Below are 23,179 nucleotides of genomic sequence, written 5' to 3'. Positions count from 1 at the left end.
TTACAATTTGGGGGGGGGGATGCTTTTTGGTAATATTTATAAAAAAGATTTAAAATTATGTGAGGATATCAAATTATTATTTCATTAGTAAAGAAAACGAAAGTTTATTAAAAAATTGTTGGAACAAATGCACTTTACCAACTGGCCAACCTGTAAATATAGTACACTTTGCGCCTCACTTTTCTGAGACATTGGCCTCTCTATATTACTCTATGACTTGCCCTAATATCTTAAAGGGTAATATTACCAGCGGTAGATAAGACTGCGTATACCGGTACTAATAAAGAAGTAATAGTAATAATTTGTCACAGTATACATATATATATGGCAGATGTAGTCGATAGATAGGTGTAATTTTGGGTGCCAAAAAAATACAATTTAGTATAATATACCGGTTAACTTCAAGCTACTCTGTGCCCTGTGGGCCTTAACCATAATGATTTTTGACGTAAAATGTAATGATGATTGATATCAATTTTCTGTATACATATTATTTAATTTTACAGGATTTGGTCATTGATTAAACAAGGAGGTCATAAATCTGACAAGAAGATGACGTCGTCATTACCTTACACACAATTTGAAGACGAAAACTATTCAGATGACCAATTGGACCTCCCTATGACTCCGGTAAGATTGAATATCATTCAAATTTTCAATTCAACCAGAAACAATTATAGTGATAGCCACTATAGCTAGTTACCGCGTAGTTGCGATTTAAAATTAAAAAAAAAAAATTTGGTTAACGATCTTATATTATCTTCCATGAATTATATTTTCGAAAACAATGCTATCAACTCGATAATATTTACTATCATAATTCATAATAATAATAATATTTAATAACAACAACACTGTATTATTGAAGTTCAACAATTTTTTGCGCATTATTGGTGTTCATACCTACTGGCTAGTTTGCTGCTATAAAATTTAATATAGTTTAAAACACTCAAGACACAAAATTCTACTGTCCCTGATGATGTTCCATAAGTAAGTACTAATCTTGTAAATTCGATGATTTCAGAGAGAAATTAAAGTTTATCATATTGATGATACGTATGAAACAGTTTTAGTTACCCCGAGTACAACATCCGAACAAGTATGCTCTCAGATTGGCAAAAAATTTATCAGCCAATTTTACGCTTGGTCAATTGTAGAAGTTTGGAAGGACGAAGGGATAGGTAATTATGCAATTTTAATTGTGCCGTTTAATCTTTGTTTATTACTGTTGGGTATACCTAATAATATTATGCTGTTAATTTTTTTCAAGAGAGAACATTAGAAAATCACGAATCTGTGTTAATATGTTACCATAGAATGGAGGATAAGAACAACAGAATTTTGGTACTCCGACTAAACGACAAAATGTTTCACATGTTCAAGCACCCAGAAGTAAATTTTATTTTATGTATAGTGGGCAATGAGAACTTTTTTAAAAAATATAATATTTTTCCAGTCAAGTGTTTTAAGGCCTGTCTTACAATAGTACATTATTCAACAATTTTAACTATTAATATTTTTTTTATAGGAATTCTCTCTCTACAGATCACTGGATATTAGTACAAAAAAACAAGCCAAAATTATACAGGTAATTTAATATTGTTAATATTTAATTAAACAATAATAAAAGGCATATAGAATATTATTTTTTCGATTGAAACAATCTGAATTTATAAAAAAAATAAGATAGACAAATAAATAATAACTTCCCTAAGTATCAATGTATTATAAGAATTCAAAGAACATACAAATATTAGTTAAGTAAATTAAATGGTGGTCCAGTGAATTAAGGTAGGGATGAAAATAAAAAACAATAAAACTAATTTACTAATTTACCTTTACTTCAGATTTTGTGGCAGTATAAAAGTTTGTTTTTTTAATTGATGTAAGATATTAGATCTGATTTAATCAGTAAATATTGAAGTTAAACCCTAACTAAAAAGCTTAATTAAGATACATTAAACATATATTTCATGCAATATATACCACACAATCAATTAACTTCCTCATTATTAAATACCTTAACAACTAGATCGCAAGTATTATGTATTTTATAAATATTAACATGTCAAATAAATAATAAAAACTAAAATTGGATTATTTATAAAAAAAAAATTACATTGTATATTCTAAGATTGAAATTAACCCAATTAGTTTTACTATTTTGTACAAAATAGTTACACTATTAAAAGTTAAACACATTTTGATTGGCCTAGTATTTTCCATTTGTTAGTTACTTATAATTAATCTAAGACTTGTATGAGGTTGGGGAGCAACCCACTTTTTTTTGTTTATTATTCCAGCCCTCTACCTATTACGTTGATCATTCTTAATCAGAATGTTAATTATTTGATCTTCAGCCAAGTTTAGAACATCAATTGGAGGCCAAGTTGAATTATTTATTTAAAATGTTATCTTTTGTAAATCAACTGATTCATTATAGTAATTTTTTATTTTTCATTCATACTTTAAAAAAATTCAGTTTTATTTGAGGTACACACATTTTTTATTTATTACGTTACTTTTCATAGAAATGGAATGTAACAAAAATAGAAGTTCCATTTCTATGGAAAGATATACATAATAACGTATAAACAATAATTAAAAAGTACCATTTTTACTTTTTAACTAATTTTTATAAATTACTCAATTAACCAAGTGTTAAAACTTAAATTGTATTTTCATGATGTCCACAATATTGCACATGTTACTATAAAAATTACCAAATGGTTCCGTGAATTCAAAACTCTAACCATGATGCTTATTTTTATTATTTGTGCATTATATTATGCCTCAATAGTATTGGTTAATATTGTGTAACAATAATTGATGTTAAAAATATTTTTAACCTTAAACAAAGTATTTAATAAACAATCTAACAGAAAATACCGTTTCTTTTTAATATACTATTTTAAATACTTTTAAACTTCAAATAATTTCTTGACAAATATTTAAATTTAAATTCATATCTTTTAATATATAAATTTAGCTTAAATCTTAGATTAATGTTGGTAAATAGTTCAAAATATTTATTAAGGAATAATTAATTAATTCAAGATTTGTTATAGAAGTAAATAATATCATATTATTATTGTTGTTTATAATACTTAGAAAGTCCTCAATGGTGACACTTGTCCGCTACATTTCAGCCAAGTATGGGTGTATGACTGTAATAAAACAAAGCCGCTCTGGGATTTAACAGTTTTGTTGCTCAAGGATAAAAATCTTTATCTCACATCAAATGTAAGTTTTTCAAATTTCTTGTAGTTAACTAATTATTTAAAATACACATAATAATTACTATATAAATGACATGTCTTATAATTTTTCAGCACAAAAGCGTAGTACCACACATTAAAAGATCTGGGATTAGCTACTTACACAACACTATCATGGTAAGAAAATACATCTGTCTTCGTGTTGATACCTACTAGTTAAATAATAGAAAATTAATATTACTATGAATATTTTTTATTCATTTTTATTTTCATACCAACGTTATTTTATTTTGGGACTAGTTAGAAGAGAATCTGTCATTTTATTATAAATAACTATCCATCTGTAACTACAGATGATGTTTTTCAATGTCATTCATATAATGAGATTTTAAATGAAAATTATAAAATATAATTTATGAATGCAAAATAATTGCGTTATGTCATGATTTGGTAACATGATAAAATGTGCATAAGATAGAGTTATTTAATTTGTAATTTTTTTACTGCTTTAAATTTATTTACTTCTATTGTATTCAATATAATGAACTCATTGAAATTCATAGGTTATACATTACTTAGCGCGTAATTTCATACTTAATAATATACTATTCAAAATATCTAATATTTTAATTTTTACAAATAATTTGTAAGTAACGTATTCTTCAAATTATTACATCATTATTAATTATTGTAGTTTATCTACATGGTATTTTTTATATAATTCTGTTAGGAGGTAATAGTCATGAGTTGAATTACAAATATATTATTACTGCAATTGTTGATATGCAATGATCAAAACCACGTGAATACTATTAAATTTGTTTTTAATATAATCAAAGTATGTCAAAGTCAAAGTATGTCTTAAATCAATTCCAAATTATTGAATCATCGAGGGGATAGTCCTGTGTTTACTATTTAATTTTTTTTCTTTTTGTTCTTAACAATAAATTAATACTTTAATTAAAATAATATATAATAAGTAACAATTATGGAAATAAAAATAAATTTGTATTTTTTAGTAAGCATAAAAGTTAAAAACCAGATGGATATGTATTATGCTTCCTTAAGAGGACAAAATATTGTAAAAACCAATAAGAGAACACAAAAAATGTTGTTAACTAAAAGTTTAGTAGTAGGTAAAATCACTCTAATATCAAAACTGACAGCACCCTATTGAAACTAGCGAACTAAAATTTGGTATGTCGTAGGTGTGTAAGACGGAGGCAACACATGTGGGTGCGACGTCCTCTTAAGTATAATATACATTATAATCACAAAAACATAAGATACCTATATGAAATTTACCTTATAAAATAATATTATAAATAATTAAAGAATATAATGCATTTAATTGAGATAAATTTATAAATAGTTAGTATAATTGTAAAAATACTTCTTTAAAAGAGTTAATGTTTTTCTCTTTGTACAGTGCCAAGGTTTAGGTTTTCTAAGCCCTGATGGGATCTTTAGTTATTAAAGATAACAATTATTTTACTTGGTTAAATCAAAGCTTAAAAACAATCAAATAAGACAATAATTATTCATTATCATTAATAACATAACATAACATAACATTTTGAAATAGGAATTCACAATTTATCATTTCGGGCAATTTATTCAAATAGCAATTCTTATTTGTTTTGAAATTTATAACAAACTCCTAATTTAAGTAATCAATAATTATTGTTAAGGTTCTTTTGATTTTAACATGGTTGTAAACTTTTGTCATATACATAGTACATGATCTAAGGTTGTAATCAATAATTTTCTGTTTGTCTATATATAATATATATTGTATATTATATTGGTTAGTGCATTCAATTATGCCCATAACTTTCTCTCTTCAATTTCTTAATAGTTACACAGTAGGTACCTACTCTAGAAATCCTTACTAATGTTTAAAAATGCATTTATCTTCCTTTTATGGATACTTATATTATTACTGTAATTTTATATTAGCTTATTATTTATATAGTTTTTTTGGTTTTATAATCTGTCAATTGGTTGGCTGTAACCTATACTTCTATTGAATTTAATTGAGTTCGGGTACTAGGGGTCAACATTGCATCTGGTGGTTTTCCATCGTCTTAGCTTATTTTTATAATTTATTTATTATTTATATACTACCAAAATAAATTTGATTAATTTTCAACCAATAGTAAACATGGATTATATATTACAATACCAACAAATAAGGTAATTTCCATTTATTACTTCTTTTATGCTCAGGCTTTACAATTTCTGTAGTAATCAACAATGAGGTCATTTTAATCTATAGGAATTTTTTTATGTTATCATAAATAATTTATGTGTAATACCTTATTACCATGTAAACTTGGGTTAATACTGTTAATAATTTATAATCCAAAACAATTAACACTTACTATTTATTATTTATCTTATCAGATTGTAATTACTGACTATATAGTGAATGACATAGAGAAACTTATAATCCATATTTTGAATACATGTAGATTAATATGAATTACCAATAAAATATAAGCTATAGTTTATCTAGTTTTCTATAAGTACATACATGATACATTCTATTGCACATGTTTCTCTCATTTAAATATATTATGATTTTTATCATACAGGCTAAAGTCTACAAAATTTGATTACTATTTTAATACAACATAATATGAATTATAAATTATATTTCTATTGCAATTACTGATATTTGTAGTTGTTTTCGAATTGTTCATATTTGTTTTATGCTCTATATTACTTATTTAGAACATTTAGTATCAGAAAAAAAAAAGTATATAATATCTATAGTTGACTTAACATTGGACACCTGAACTATTAATGTTTTGGAAAATAGTCGCTTTAAAATTTTATATTCATAGATTTCAGAAACATAGTGTAACATAATGGCAGCGATATTTTTATAACCTTTGACTATCCTACTGATATATACAAGCATACAGGGCCTGATTTAGGCATTTTGTGGCTTTAAGCAAAATAAAAAACGTGGCTCTCAGTAGTGTTTATAGCCCCCCCCCCCTCCACTAACGAGTTGTATATAACAAAATAATAATTTATATCAATTTAGCATTTACTTCTACATTTTCACAAACATAATTATAATGTTATACATTTTTTATCTCTACAGGCTACAGATTTCTTGTGCCAATTATTTATTTATTATATATAGGTATATATTTACTATTGATATTGAAAACAAAATTAAACATTTATTTTTTTTATATTATTTATTAACTGTAATAAACAATACATTTTTATATTTATAATAAAAATAATGATGAACTATTTTATAATATTACTTCTCTTGCTTTTTTTTAAAGCAAATTCATTTATTGTGTCATCGAAGTTTAAAGAAGATATAAGATCGCTTTTTATTGATAGTAAACCTAAGTTATCAAGTCTTTCTTATTAAAAATATACTTCTATTTATTTTCATTTACATTTTACACTGATAAGGAATAATTATTTAATTTCTTTGAAATATTATATGTTTCTTATATTTATTTTATATGACGAAAGTAGTACTATAAAAAAAAAAAAAAAAAATAATGTTCATAAAAATCTGAGGCCCTCTTATAACGGAGGCCATAGGCAGTTGCCTATCCTGCCTTATGGTAAATATGGCCCTGCAAGCATTCACTTAAACGTAGGTTACTACTTTGATGTAAAATTGAAAATGACAAGAAAATAGGAATGTCCACTTGCTGGATCTCTTGACAATGTTGTCAAAAACCAACGGAAAAATAGTGAAAGATAGCTTGGGCCAGTGCCACACGGTTTTTGGCCTTAAAAATTCGGTCAATTATTATCAGCGTACAGTAATAATAATAATAATAATAATAATAATAATAATGATAATAATAGTAATAATATATCTTCGGAATAGTTGGCAACAGCGTACGCGAACCAGAACCAAAACATAATTTTTGATTGACACATTGCTCATGGTGAGACGTTGCCAATTTGCTCGTAAATCCGTGTACGGTATACTTCAATAATAATATGTAAATATGTTACATGCTCGGTGCATTGGAAGATTAATAATAAATTTATTTTATCGAAAATTACTCGTCGATAATTATTTGAACAAATTCGACAAACGTGTTATGTGTCTAGTTGAAATTTAAAAAAGATACGATGACTTTGTTTTTCTTTACCTAGTTGATTTAGTATTGCCTACGTCTACGTGTTACAATCACGTATGACTTATCGGGTTTTTAAAATTATTTTGAAGGTGTTCAAAGTCTTCAAACTCATGTTATCAATTTTTAGAAACACGGTAAATCGAACTTTATACTTAAAACGTTATAAAGATTACAATTTATTATGTAATAAAGAAAAACCGGGGAAGTCGCTTTGCTAACCTACCTAGTTGGTAAATATCGGATCTACCTCGTCATTGAGTAGGTCACTGTAATGGGTGTTTCAAATTTCAATTCAATGATAAATTGGTTGCGGTCAAATATTATTCTGGGTGGAAATGACGGTCTATGTCTGTATAAAATAATTTTAGATGTTGACAAATGTCGTCAAAATTTGATATTCAAATGCTTATAAAAAAAATTGTGACTGTATTTTTGACATTTGGACATTGTTGTAAGGAACCTTGTATTACATTTTCAAACTTTTTAGCTCGCAAACAAAAATGTTATCAAGTCATTGAGAATAAAAAAATTCAAAAATTTCATATGGACAATGGTCTATAAATAGATCAAAAAGAACCAAAATATTTTTAAGACTATAGAAAATGATTTATATATGGCGGTTACAAATCTCTTAGGCTATTTGTTTTTAGAGTACCTAAAACAAAAAAAAGACAAGACACCTTGCTCGGTTGGAAATCAAAACTTTTTTCTACAGTAAAAAGTGGCTTCAAACACAAAAAATTATCAATGTAGACCAACACATACATCGCTTCGCTTGGAATCTAAAAAAAATTCTATTTTATATGCATTGAAACAGAATAACAGATATAATATGTATTATTATTATTTCAATGGCATATTGGCATGTAATAACGTTCCAATTGATTGTTAATAACCGTTTTGATTTTTTTGACCTTGAATTTACACGAATTTTCACAAAAAAAACGTAAAATTTTAGTATTGTTTTTTTTTCGCATAAAGGTAATTTGGCCGTATCAACTACGACGTTTTGTGCGGTAAGCTAGGGAAAACAATAAAACCCTCCAATCGAAGTATCCAACAATAATGGCTATTGATTCCATGACATTTAATTTTGAATCCTCGTGAGGTTTTCGCATAAATTACTAACAGTTACAGAATTGGGAAAATCTTTGTGGATTTTTCGAGAAATCCAATTTATAGACGTGCCGCGAATAAATCTTCGTGAAAAACGGGTTGTTACGTATATATTGTATGAGCTGCGGGCGATTTATTTAAAAATTAACCGTCTTTATTGTACCCCGCATTTGTCGCAATTATACACGAGAAGAATAAAATTAACTGTCGTATATACAGGGTGATTCACAATTATTTCATTTAACAATACATTTATTCTAATTCTAATTTTAGGAATTCTCAAGTATACTTGAGCTGATATATTGAAATATTTAGATTTGATACCATATGTAAAGAGTGTTCTGTAGCAGTACAAGCTTATATTTTTTCAAATGAGAATCCTCTTTTTTTTGTTAATTGTTAATTAGATGACTTTTTGAAATGCTTATGTATAATTTTAATCGAATTATTAGTTTTTAGGTTATTTAACATAGAAAGTTTGTTAGATGGGGCAGGGGCTATATAGTGATTGAAAATTGAAAATTATAATAATTCATTTTTAGATTTAAAACTAAAATTAATATAGTTATTATAATATTATTTATTGTGATTGTCATTAGATAAATTAATAAGTTTATATACTTGTCTTTTATACACATATTATTAATATTACAATAGTTATTAAAATCTTGTAAAAAGGGTATAGCCCATCAAAACATAAATTTAAATAAATTAAAATTTTTAAAATTTTTTTAAAATCAAATTTAAGGGATATATATCCTTAGTACCTAGATAACATACATTTTAATAATTTGAAAACCACTCTTTCAAATTTTAACTATAGGTATAAGTACATAAATATTTTCAGAAACATCATCTGTTATCAATTTACAGTGAAAAAGAGCGATTCTTATTTGAAAAAAAGTAGTTGGTAATACTTATAATACAAGACACTCTTTATTATATGCTAGGTGGATCACCCTGTATATGACTTAATGAGTAAAAATAAATAAATCTCGAATCGCGTCTGCCTCTTAAACCGCCAAGCATTATAATATATATTATTACAAAATATACATGAACTATAATTAAGGTAAAGTCGTTTTGATATTAAATTAACCTAATATAAAACCTGAGCTCTCGTATTTATATTATAGTCACATAAAATCAATTTTTTTCAATTGATGTAAATTATTTTCCAATAGAAGAAATCCGCAGTTTATCCATTCGGAAAGTATGATTCTGATTTGCCCCCAATATCTGCTTACAAACGTTTGAAAGTAATATTTTAAGTACATATTATTTGCCGACTGCATATAATATGTTCTGTGTATATACGTGTGAATGTATGTATAATATTAAATAATATTAGGTATATATTTTATGAAAAAACTTTCTTTAAAAATGTAAATATTAGGCGGCCTATCAACTTAACCATGGGATTTCCGATTACTTATACCATTTGTCATTTTCTTCTAACTGCACCCCGAGGGTATAATTTTTATTAAATTATTCTCGAGGGGATGTCTTTAAATTACTTTGAACTTTTGTGTGAAAAATATTCAAAACAATACAAATAAAAGCATATTGAACACAAAGGTTACACAAATGCTCTAGAATAATTTAAATTCGTAAAATTGTATTAATAAAAAAATAGATACTTTATTTCACCCAACTTTCAGTGTATAATAGATAAAAAATAAAATCTGCATACTTCTGTTTCCTTGAAAAACTTAAAAAGACTTTAGAAGACGTATTTATATAAACTTTAGACCTAAGTATTATTTTACTGGTATCCGTGTTTTTTTCTGCATTGTAGTTTAATAATATCAATAACAATATGTTTGTTACGATATTTTACTGTACAAAATTATAAGATATTTATATGAATGCTTACTTATAATTATTTGTATACAGCAATTAACAACTAATTATTATTTGATACTAATTTCATAAAAAGTGATACAATTTCATAGACCATATTTTACGTTCTCTTATACGCTACGTTTGTCCACCATAATATTTATGAAACTAACTAAAGATATATTTATTATTTTATTTTTACCATGAAGAGCACAGTCTGAGAAAACCTTTATTCCCAGAACGTATCTAATCGTTTTAACGTGATGTCGATGTGTATCACCATTCACCGTCCACCGTAGAATTGAAATTGATAGTTGAAAATACGGGATAAACGTAAGACAAACATTGTCTAACTTTTGTGTTTTTAGAAAAATAAATAGGATTATATGTTTGTATATGATTTTGTCATTATTGTAATTACTTACAGTCTACATATATTTGATACTTTTTTCATAAACTAACGTATGTGTACCTAGGTATTTATATTATTTTATTTTAATTTTAAAGTTTTTAAATACTTAATGACAAATATACTATATTACAAGTGTTAAGTATAATATTTTACATATTATACAACTTATACGCATAAGAAAATATTAGCTATATTATTTTTTCCAAAATCTGACTTAGAATTCGAGCGTTTTGTGTTGAAAATATAGCCAAGCAATATTTAATTGGCCGGGAAAGCTGTAGGGTTATGTCTTTAAGTGAGGGTGCTGCTGCCCTAACTCTGTACTTTGTGTGTACAGCGCAGGCGTATGTTGAAGTGCGTATTCGAGTGGCGATTAGTCATTTTGGATATTTTGGTTGTCACGCGTACAATTCGAATCACTTGAGTTGTAGGTACAGTGACCGTTTGATAGAAATATTATAAGGGTCGTATAAGATCCGTCGTGGTGTCGTGTCATAACCGCAAGGTACAATATTATAGTGTCAGATAAGAAATTATCGTCGTCGTCCGTGTTGAAAAATTCGAAGAAATTGCAATACGTGATGTAGGCCGCTAAAAACAAAGAAAAAATCCTTTGGCCTCCACCAAAAAATGCGTTTACCGACGGACGACGTGTTATTGTTGTTATGTTCATCATTTTACGTTGCGCGCATGGACGGAAAGGGTGTCGCTGTCGGTTCGAGGGTGCACTATTCGCGCGCAGTGTTCGCTTGCAGCGGCGGGGGAAACGTCGAACGGCCGCCGCCGACACAAAGACGTAACGTCACGCGACGTACAGCAACCCTACTCAGTCCTACCCCCCGAACAGCTGTTTGCGCTCCGCCCTTGCCGGAATAGACGCCCGTTCCGGTTAGACGCCCGCGGTTCCGTTGTCCGGGTATGAACGGCGCGCGGGGGGGCAGGCCTTGTCCCGCACACGCACGCACGTGCCACGTAGGCCTGCATCACCCTTCCGCCGCGCGGCTAACGTTTTATTGACCTACCCTATGCCTCCTAGCCCGGAATTCCGCCCTCCGCCGAAAACGCCGAGCGGCAACAAAAGCCGCTCTCTCGGTCCCCGCCGCAACCGGAAGACCCTACTCTCGCTCGATGTGCAATAAGCTTCGCGACGCGTTGACGGCCGCTTTCACAATATGCATTCGGTCGTCGGCGGCGTCAGCATCCCGACAGCGGCGGCGGCATAATACGTAACGGCAACGTCGCACTCCTCTCCTACGCCTCCTCTCCCGACGGTGTTGTACGCGTATCATATATATATAAGTACACGAAACGTTATTATGTACGCGCTGTATACCTATGTGGCGATCCCCTCGCCCGTCACCATCATTGGAAAAAAAAAAATTTCGTTCGCCGCCGGCTCAACACCTGCCCGCCACCGTGATACGCTCTTCTCGGTCGCTCGCGCGCGCTGCATACATACATGGCACTATGTTATATAGGTACGTATTCGCGTGTGCATCCGCACTGACGGACGGACGCGCATCGTGATTTCGCTAGTGTACCAAGGTCGGGGTTACGTGTCGTGTTGTACATATTATTATCATTGTTACTATTATTACTATATATGTTCAGAGGTATAACGTTACTATATATAATTTATATGTACCTACATAACTATATTGAACTAACCATATATATATATATATATACACGATGCCTCGATGGTATTATCACCATTATTCATGGGTACATTCGTTTAGTGCCAGTGGTGTACCGAGGGGGGGGGGTCGGAGAGCTGACCGGTGAGCCTGAAGGTGGCGTATTTACTGCAGGGTAAAGAGATGCGTACTATTCCATCTTCACTTTTAAAGTAATGAGCCAGTAATTTGAACCAAACTAAATCTTAATCTAATTAAATAGTTAAATTGCTTTACTCTATAGAGTCTAGATGAAAATAAATATTTACTGTTAGCTAACTAATTAGATTTTTATCTAAAAAATGCACTATAATTATATATTATATCTATGCTCTATGTATTGCTGTATTGGGAATATCAAATTAAATAACCTACAACCTACCCTTGAACGGAAATTAAAATTTTGAAGTATAGGTATTAGTTACCTATATGTACAAATAAATTATTTTTATTTATATTTTTTACATTAGTATTGCCATTGATTATAAATACTATTATAGTATTTAAAATCAATGGTATTGCCTACTCAATTACTCAAACTTCTTATTGACTATAATTGCTTCTAAAATGTATGTAGTTGGAGGGAAAAGTTGCAACCTGACGATACTAAAACATATAACAACTATTATTAAATTAAAATATATTGTATAATGTGTTACATAGCTAATAATTTCTATATATAATATACGACTAGGATGTCTAAGTTTATAAAAATGCTTGACATTTATTGAACAATGACAATTTCCACCCGAGTTGAATCGTTTTATATAATAACTTATTATATAAGGTACAGCCATACAGGACATTATATCAGCGTCGCCCCGAAGGTTGGAATCCGGGCCCTGACACCTGCAGCATTATACCTACATGTTCATAAACAAATTTAAATTAAAAATGTTTTTATTTTACCAACTTGAAGGTAATAAATAATTATAAATATGTATTATCATAATATCCAATATATTTAAATGCACGTTCGTCAAAAAAAAAAAATAAATAAAAGAATTGATTGAAGCCACCCATCAAACAAAATGCCAGGTTGTGCACTCACATGGTGCCTACGACTTATATTATTATACACAACGTATACCTATAAACTATCAACTGAGTATTAACTACATCCAAATATTTTTACGTATATATTTGTATACATTTTTTTTAAATTTAATATCTTATACATATGAATACTGAGCCTGATTGAGAATACTCGTGTTCTAAAACAAATTATATAAAAATAACACTTCTATTTTGTACATGATTAAAATTAAATTATTTTACATTGATTAGAGTAAATTAAATAAATGAATACAATATTATTAATTCATCAGAAGATTCCAATAACAATTGCAAAATGTTTTTTTTTTTAATAAATTAATTGGTAGGTTTATTATATAAGATGGTATTTTGTTACAGAATTTGGTTCCAATTATTTCAAAATATCTACCAAGTGTTGTTTTTTTAGATATATTTATGATACAATTGTGTTTTTGCGTACCTTGTGTTTGCTCCATGGAATATTGGTTATAATAAATTGTGGTTATTATTTGCAGTAATTTTTAGGTACATTTTTTAACAGGTAGCATATTTAGTTCTTTATATAAATGTGTTGTTGAGTACATTAATTGTTCTTTACTAATGAGTATTCTAATAATTTGATTTTGACATATTTCTAATACTGAGGTATTATCGAAGCACCACCCCTTTTATTGTACCATAGGAGATTATTGATTCGACCAATACTAAGTAAACTCGACGTTATTACATTGGTATTGTCATTAATTATATTTTGTTGATTTCTCAATTTAATTAGTAAATCTGATTTTACATTAACGAAGAAGTCGTTAAACTTATTTGAAATAATTAGACCGTTATTTTTAAAATTTAGTTCAATACCATCGTGTAATATTTTACATTTCTCATAACATTTTATTTATTACCTCTACAGATATACATTTATTAATTTCCAACTCATTTTGGGATTACTTTTTGTTTCCTCTAATTACAATTTATAATATTAATTTTTGGTTTTTATAATTAATTGGGTTCCTAACTTTATTTCTGAATTTTTATAATATCGTTTTAGTCTGTCGTTAGTGTTGAATGTTTTTACTTTAAGGCGAAGAATATCTCTATTCCTTATTGCTTTTATTAATTCTGCGATGGCCCATGGTTTGATTTTCTTTAATTTCGAAGACATTTTTACACTAGAAGATGTAGATTTTATTAAGTTTTTCAACTTATTAATAAAACACTGTGTAGCATTATTGGCGTCTGTGTAATCTAGTGTGGAACTCTAGTGTGGATTATTTGCTATTAAATTTTATAGTTTAGAATATTGTAGTTATTGCGAGTGCATTAGGTTTATTATTTCTATTTCTTACTAAATTCCCAATACTGAGAAATATTGAATAATGATCAGATGTTGTAATTGTACTGACTATTTCCTTTGAATAATGAGTTGTTTTACAATAAATAATATATGATGAAGGCAGGAGTTAGACGCGTGTCTAGAGATAGTAACAATCTTACAATTTTAAAAAATACAAATTTTGCTAAGAGATCGAGATATTTATTTGAATGTAAAGAAGTACGTAATATATTTAAATTTATATCACCAATTAACCAATTTTATAGTCAGCATATTTTGTCATTTTAGCTTTTTCTATTACGATGTTTTTAAATTAATTTATGAATAATTTCGCATTTTTGCTAGGAGATCTGTAATCTGTATAAATTAAAAAACTAGTGTGTATGCCTGTCAACAATTTTGATTTTTCTTATGTTAACATTCTGGATACATCCGCTACCATGTGTAAGTCAAAGATATATAATTTTATGCATTATTTGTAATTATCTTATAATTTGAATTGAGAATACATGTTTATTTTAAAATTGAGACAGACATTTTTTGCTCTATATTCTATAATAATATATATACATACGTACGAGTTATTCGTCAGTATTTTTTTTTAAGTAACTAGAATTTTCTCTGCAAAATATAATCGAAAAAAAATATCGAACATTGTGTGTACAACAGGTCTCATAATAATAATTTTCATGTTCACCTAAAATTGTGTAGATTATTTTAATTATAAAATTGGTGTATCGTGCACATAATATATACTTGCATTTTTCATGATATTCATAATTCATCGTGTATAATGTATAAAGTAAAATTTCAGGTACATATATAAAATTGAAAAATTAATTTATTCCATTCATTGTATTGTGTACCTAATGCAAAATACCGCATCGTGATTGTTTTGATATACCTACCTATATGTCTAGCCCGATTTTAGATTTTCAGGAACAATAGTAAATTGTTATATTTTTTTTATTCGACGATTCTTATAATGTTTCACACCATTACAGTATTTATACTTTATTGTTATTATACACACATAACATAATATATCCCAGACGTGTGTCATCTTTTATTTCTTCCGTATTATCATGGAGTCCCACCATATAGGTTATACGTATAACTATTTTTGATTACTTTACAAAATGTATAGTAAAAAGCCTCCAGCCTATCAAATTATGTGTGCCGAACCAGTCTCGTTTCATCGTTTGCTTCGTGTATTGCTATACCAGGTCATCGGTAGAGTAAAATATATTATATTAAATTAACATTTATTTCAATATATCCCTACGTTGAATTATTGTACTCGGTATAACTAGGAGTCTTGTGCAATATTATTAACATAAAATTCCTCTCGTATTCCCCCGTTTGGTATTAATCTGCCACTAATACACCGTACCAGAGATAGACGTCGTTTTAATAATTACTACCACGTAACATTAATAGTGGAGCAAAAAAAAAAGTAATTTGAACTGAAAAAATGCAATAAACATTATAACAATATATAATATTTAATACACCTTTAACCTTTTTTTTATTCCAATTAAAACAACTTATGAGGAATTTCGTATTAGATTGTCAAGTATTATGTAGATAGTTAAAACGAAAATTGTCTGAATTAAAACTACAAAGTAATTTGCGATTTTCATGATTTTTACAAAGTTCGTCAAAATGTTAACTTCTAGCACTTATAAAAACAACCAAATTATTTGTAATTTACGTAGGTATACAAGTGTGGCGTGCTACTTGATAATTTTTTCACTCATATCTTCTTTCTGCGAATCATATATCGGTATGTTTTCAAAATTATGATTAAAAAAATGTATCCATATACTAGGTTGCTATGGTAGGTTACCATTAATTATATTTATCGTTGGTTGCTATAGGGTCAACTTAGTTACTGTAACATTGTAACGTGAAATCTTAACGTTATAACTTATATCATTAATTTCATCTTTGTCATTGTTTAGTTGCCATGGCAACTATAATCTAAAATAGGCCACGTGAAATCGGTCAGAAAATAAAAAAATTGTATCCAGTCCAAAAACATATACCTATATGTTAAAAAATTGTGACTGTTTTTTCGACATTTTTAATTATGGTATGAAGTATGAACAACTTATACGTCTTACGAGAATCATTGTAAGCTTTTTTACCAAAAATTAAATCACCATACATTTAAAAAAAAAATTAATAAATTACCTAAGTTCATTTTTTAATTTATATAACAAAAAAATAAATCCAATTCGGTACCTACCATAAACCACACTCAAGCTATAAGAGTGAAGAATTTTCACTGTTGCTCAAGGTGACGTGGGACACGCATAAAAATAAACATTGTAAATCCAATATTATACATCCATGGTTGTTTCGCTCAGAAACTATAAAAAAACAGGCATAGGTACTTTTTATCAAAAATTAAAAGACTATAAAAATTAATAATGTCTACAAATATGCACGTTTTAAAGAATTTCTAATACTTAATTTTTAAAGAAATATAAGCAATAATTTTCATCTAAAATACACTGAACATTTGTTTATTTCATAAACTATAGGTACCTATGCTTAGGTGTTCTGCAATGTCCATAATATGTTTTTTTGATTAGATATATGATATATTAGGTTGTGTAACACTGCAGTGTTTTTATACTGTAAATTGTAATAGGTACTACAATACAGTATTGTTGAACTCTGAAAAATCGTCCTTGTTATCTCTTCCACTACCCATGTAATAGTATTTAGCTTACTCAAATAAATTTCACTTAGATAATCCCGTTTTGTCATAGAATTGGTTAAAAATTATTCACTATTGTGTTACCTATGTGAAATCGGATCATTATATTATAACTTATAAGCACGTATCTATATTTTATACCTATACCTATTATATAATATATATTTTGTTACATTTAAATATAATATAATGTAGTTAGATTTACCTACATATATATATATATGATAATTATATTACAGACGTCGGATATGTATAATTTATGAAAATAATTGAAAGCTTCTGTATAATAATGTACCTAATAATTAATATTGTATCACGTATATTAATATTTATTAATCATTATTTTCAAAATATAATCTATATAAATTATAAAGGCACTTGCAGGCAGCTGTAGGTATATACCTACTTTACAGCTACCGATCTGAATTATATAAGTACCTATATCAGATTTCGTCGTGTGTAATGGACAGAATTGATTCTCCTATTATATTTTAATGTTTATCTTTTAATACTCAATATATAAGTTGTTTTATATCAACATTTTAAAATTAATATTACATAAAGGTAGAACACATAATTTTTTTAAAACACTTAATAATAATTTTTTTCCATGAAAGCAATTTTTATTTGATATCAATTAACTGTAATAATATACTTACGACCGATATAAAAATATAAAATGTTTTCAAATTATCAGTTATCAAGTGTTCATGCATTATTGTGTTATTCAAACGTCTAATAAAAGTAGAACAACAATTTTAAATAAATCAGGACGACTTGTCATGTATAAAATATAAACAGTTATTTGTTATACGAATAGGTGTTTTGTTCTACTTTATGGAGTAAACAGTGGAAATAAAAATTAAATATTTAAGTAAAATTTAAATTAAAAAAGTTGAAAAAAATCAAAGAGAAGTTATGTAATTATTTATAAGGGTAGAACGTCCGTTATCCATATTAAGTGTAAAATAAGGAATACATTCTTCCGTTAATAATAAATGCAATTATTTGTAGAGACCGGGATTTAGTTTAATGATACAATATGCATTTAAGTCATAATGCAATGTAATAAATGTAAAGGAAAAGTAAATTTTAATAGGATTCCATGCAGTTTTAAATTGAATTGATTATTAGTCGTGACAATTTACAGTGATAGAGAGACATCGTTCAGATAAATTAAAATATTATAATATCTATTTAAAAAACTGCAAAATCAGAAAAACTTTTAATAATTTTTTTACCAACTAAGCTATTTTATAATAAAGTATAAATTGTGTAAATTTTCGATGACGTATATTTATAGATACGTAATTATTATTGATCAATTTTATTGTAATAAACAATTTTTAATATAGGTACGTTTAGAAATCATATAATAACGTGTATCAGATATAAAATGTTATAAATTACACACGTGGGAGCTGTGGGAATTAAATATTACTAATTATTTGATGCAAACCATATAATTAATTTTAAAAATTCCTATTTTTAAATAATAAAATTGATATTAACTACCTACATATTTTGACATTTTTAGTTTATACTTTATATATAAAATAGTTTTAAAATAGTTGTAAGTACCTACTATTTGACATTATTTGTACCTACTTTAAATAATGTTTGGCATTATAATTTCAATTACTTATCCGAATAAATATTTTCAATAGTTATTGAAAAAGATACACTCGAAACCTACTATTTAGTAAAATCAAGTTCCCTGGTTTTTATTGTTAATGTGAAATATTTTTTTTTATACTTGATTAATTTATCAATAATAGATAATTTTAGTAACTTATCTATATTCAATATACAATATACATGTATATTATATTTACAGTAGGTATGTACTTTTTCTTCTTTGGTTATTTTTACTTGACGGTTTTTATATTATATATAAACTACTTGATAAGATTTGGCTCCTAAAATGCTCATCAATGCCAACAAAAAAATCACCCCTCTAAAAAAAAACTTTAACGTCCAAATTGAGCAACTTTTCATATTTTTATATGATATCTACATGGTCATCCATGAAATATGAAAATTTTTTTTTTTAGCTTTCACTATAATTTATCCCTAGTAAAATTCCTCACCCAATTAATGCAAGGTTTACTAAAGACTAAACCACCAAACAACTTTTACACGCAGCAGTTATTAATTAATATGGTGTACTGTAACTACAGTTTCTCTAAAAATCGTTTATACAAATACAAATATATTCGTATTATTTGTCTAATTCTTTCGCACAACTCTTCCGCCGAGAAATAATCAATCAACTTCATTATTTTGATAAATATTGCAGTACGTCGTTTCACTGTTGAAACCTCTCCCTACCTCCAGTAATCTAACTACCACAAAGAACTCATTTCTTTGTCATCATGTTCTTTGGGGAGACCGAAACATTACATCCTCGCAGCATTATATACCCGACATCAAATAGTACTTTAAAACTAAATCCTATATTTGTATAGTACTTTTTTCTTATAAATATTATTATTAATTATTATACTATATTGTGGCATGTACCTAGGCCTACAGCCAGATATGTGTATATAGTGGCAACATGTTTATATATTATACAATAATAGTAATAATAATAATAATAATAATAATCTTTATTGGCGGTAAATTAATTTCAATTTACAATATAATGTAGGTATACATACGTCAGACATACAATGATAGTGTAATCAATAATTGCATACAGCATACATATATAGTATTTAAATATAATATAATATAATATAATATAATATACATAAGTAATTTGTATGACATCCATGCAGTGAGTATATTTGAATATAGGTATAATAAAAGAAAACATCGGATAAGAACAATATTTTTTTATTTTTTTTATTATTTTCATATTGTTTGATAATTTAAATAAGAATTTATACACTGGTTGATAAATTTAACGTAAGACTCATTATTTCAAAAACGTTATATCGTTTTTGGAAAAAAAAATTAAACATTATTATCAAAAGTAATAAAATATTTTTTTACGATTTTTATCGTTATAATTTTTTTATTTGTACCTTTTTAACGAAAACATACGTTATTATTCATTTGTTATTCCAAAGCAGAATATTTTTTGGAGTACTTCAATACATAAAAACCGTATTTTGGACATGTAATTCATAAGTGTTTGGATGACCATGGAGTGGAGTGGTACGACGGCGCGACGCTAAATATTGGTCACTAGTCACTACTCCACTCATCTATACTTAAAATAATCTTAAGACATAATTCATAACTAATAAATAATTACTTGTCCGAATTTCAATTTTTATTGATCGAAATATTCCGAACAGTATTCTACTTCAGAATATGAAGTGAACCTATATGTTGTCATTCAAAAGAGTAAAAACTTAAAATAAAAGTAACGATAAAAAATGGTAAAAGTATAATTTTTTCTTAAACTGTTGTTTTGTAATGACTTGATATTATGTTAAAGGAATATTTTCAAAAAACAGATTTGTGTTTTCTGAAATAATTTGTATGTGCGTTAAATGGACCCCCCTGTATATATTATATAAGGATAAATTGAATAAATACATTATACATACTTATGGTATATGTATATATAGGTATATCATAAGGACAAATTGTATATAAGGACAAAAAAAATGACGTTGGGGTTCATTGTTTCTACATAGATATATTAGTGGCTATAATTTTGTATTTTCATACTTTTCAACTTATTTGCGTCGTTAATATCTGCTACCGGGCTTTGCCTACTTTTCGAAATTTTTTTTGCACAGTATTGTTGCGGAAAATCGGCCAGCCGTCCACCTCTATATGCAAATTTCAAGTATACGAATATTATATAATATAATATTATACTGCGATTTGTGGCGTTGTTACGGATTACGAAATCGTCGTTGACGCGAGCTTTTTTTTCACCGGAAAACAGTACACGAGCTGCAATAGTTAAAAAAAGAAATTGCAACTGCTTATTTATTCTGGCACGGAGCAAACGCAGCCTAATGAATATAACACATTGTAGAACTAGTTTCATTACGCGTGTAATACCCGGCCCGTCCCGAATGTGAGTGTGTGTTGTATATATATAGGCAGGTAGTATATGTAGATATAGTAAGTATAGCTTAGTCTGTGTCTCTGACAGTCTCTGTAGTACGCTGCTGCAGCATTGTAGTACGCCACACCAATAATTACCCGCGTGGCCGTGCGCGTAGTCGGGAGTTTTCAATTTTTGTTCCCCTCCGCTTTGGTGTCAGTCACTCGCCCACTCTTTCTCCCGCTCTCCGCGCTGTAATCAAACACAGCCGAGGTCATACTAATGTTGTATTATAGGTATACGTGGTCCTAACCTTGATTACCTTTTGTGCTGCAGCAAGTATATAGATACATATTGCGCCGGCGTGCACTCGAAATTTCATCCGAAATGCAAAACCCTTCTTCGATATTATGCCAAGAGTTCCTACACCGCGTCATATAATATAATATCGTGTGTGCTGCAGCAGCAGTGCACCAAGGGCCGAGTCTGTGTACGCGTTAGCGCATACAGTTCTCTATAAAAACTTTGTATATACCTACTACAAAGAACTTTAAGAACTGCAGTGTTGTGTAGTACTAAATAGTCTGTACACTATATAGTATGTATATACTACTCGCCATTCCCGTTCGACCAATTATTATTATGTGACGGCGGAGCACACTTTTTGGCGATTTATTATTCTGTCGAGTTGTCAAAATCTCGAGCTTGTCTGTGATTTATCTTTGAATAAATGTCCTGGGTTGTGTGTGTGTGTGTGTGTGTGTGTGTGTGTGTGTGTGTGTGTGTGTGTGTGTGTGAGGGGGAAGGGAGGAGGAGGTTATCACGGAGATGGAAAAAAACCGCTTCTTAAACGCTGCCATTGTGAAATAATTAATGATGCACTGCGAGTGTTGCAGAGCAACATTGTTTCGACGACGGTTCAATAATAATATAATAATAATACAGACGGAGAAAAGAGATATTATTATTGTGCGTTGTAGTTAAACATGTATTATCAACTTTTTTTCTTCAAATGGATCCTCTACGCGATTGCTCTGGTGTATAGAGCTGGATTTTTATTGTCTAAGAGATAGTAACGAATGCGTTCGGTGGCAGCACAATTAGTCAATCTTATGCGGCCGTTTAAAATCAAAGCGAAAGAAAATAGGGATGAAAATTATTAGCATAAACTGTACCATAATCATTGATATTAAACGTATGAATACGGTATTTCTATCTTCTCTAAACTTACACTTTTAGCCTGCATAACGAAGCTTTAAACGATGATTCTCACTCGCACAGAAATTTATAGGCGGAAATCCATTAAAAATTCAGGGGGGCTAACATTATTAACTACATTAACATAAACAACTAAAAAAGGATGAGGCCAGACGGACTTTTTTTTTTGGGGGGGGGGGGGGGTGGGTAGGGTCAGCCCGATTTCCGCCAATGCTTCTAAGCGATAAAGAAATTAATATTTCCACAACAGAGTAAGATATATGAAATGATTACGCAGTAACTTATAGTTGTGTTGGATTACAGATTTTTTTATACAATGCCACATCCATGAGCTTAGTATATCAATGGACAATGATATTTAAATAGGTACTATAATCAGTTATATATTATAATTATAGTGGATCGTTCGCTCTCTTTAGTGTGGTTAGATAGTCAGGTAGTTGAGTTGTCCTG

General features: G+C 28.5%; 1 protein-coding gene across 5 annotated transcripts in view; it reads left to right on the top strand.

Annotated features, from left to right (window-relative positions):
- The window catches only part of LOC100162217 (growth factor receptor-bound protein 14), a 106,136-nt gene that overhangs the window by 58,198 nt on the left and 24,759 nt on the right, over positions 1 to 23,179 (top strand). For all 5 annotated transcript variants that reach the window (XM_001943166.5, XM_008188572.3, XM_008188573.3 and 2 more), the window contains exons 2-7: positions 507 to 630; positions 1,025 to 1,181; positions 1,271 to 1,392; positions 1,529 to 1,588; positions 3,112 to 3,243; positions 3,333 to 3,395. In XM_001943166.5, coding sequence (XP_001943201.2) covers positions 507 to 630; positions 1,025 to 1,181; positions 1,271 to 1,392; positions 1,529 to 1,588; positions 3,112 to 3,243; positions 3,333 to 3,395 — 658 coding nt within the window. The remainder of the gene's footprint in view (positions 1 to 506; positions 631 to 1,024; positions 1,182 to 1,270; positions 1,393 to 1,528; positions 1,589 to 3,111; positions 3,244 to 3,332; positions 3,396 to 23,179) is intronic.

Source organism: Acyrthosiphon pisum, chromosome A3 (genome assembly GCF_005508785.2).
Source record: "Acyrthosiphon pisum isolate AL4f chromosome A3, pea_aphid_22Mar2018_4r6ur, whole genome shotgun sequence".
Taxonomy (NCBI): Eukaryota; Metazoa; Arthropoda; class Insecta; order Hemiptera; family Aphididae; genus Acyrthosiphon; species Acyrthosiphon pisum.
This window is presented reverse-complemented; position numbering and strand designations above follow the sequence as displayed.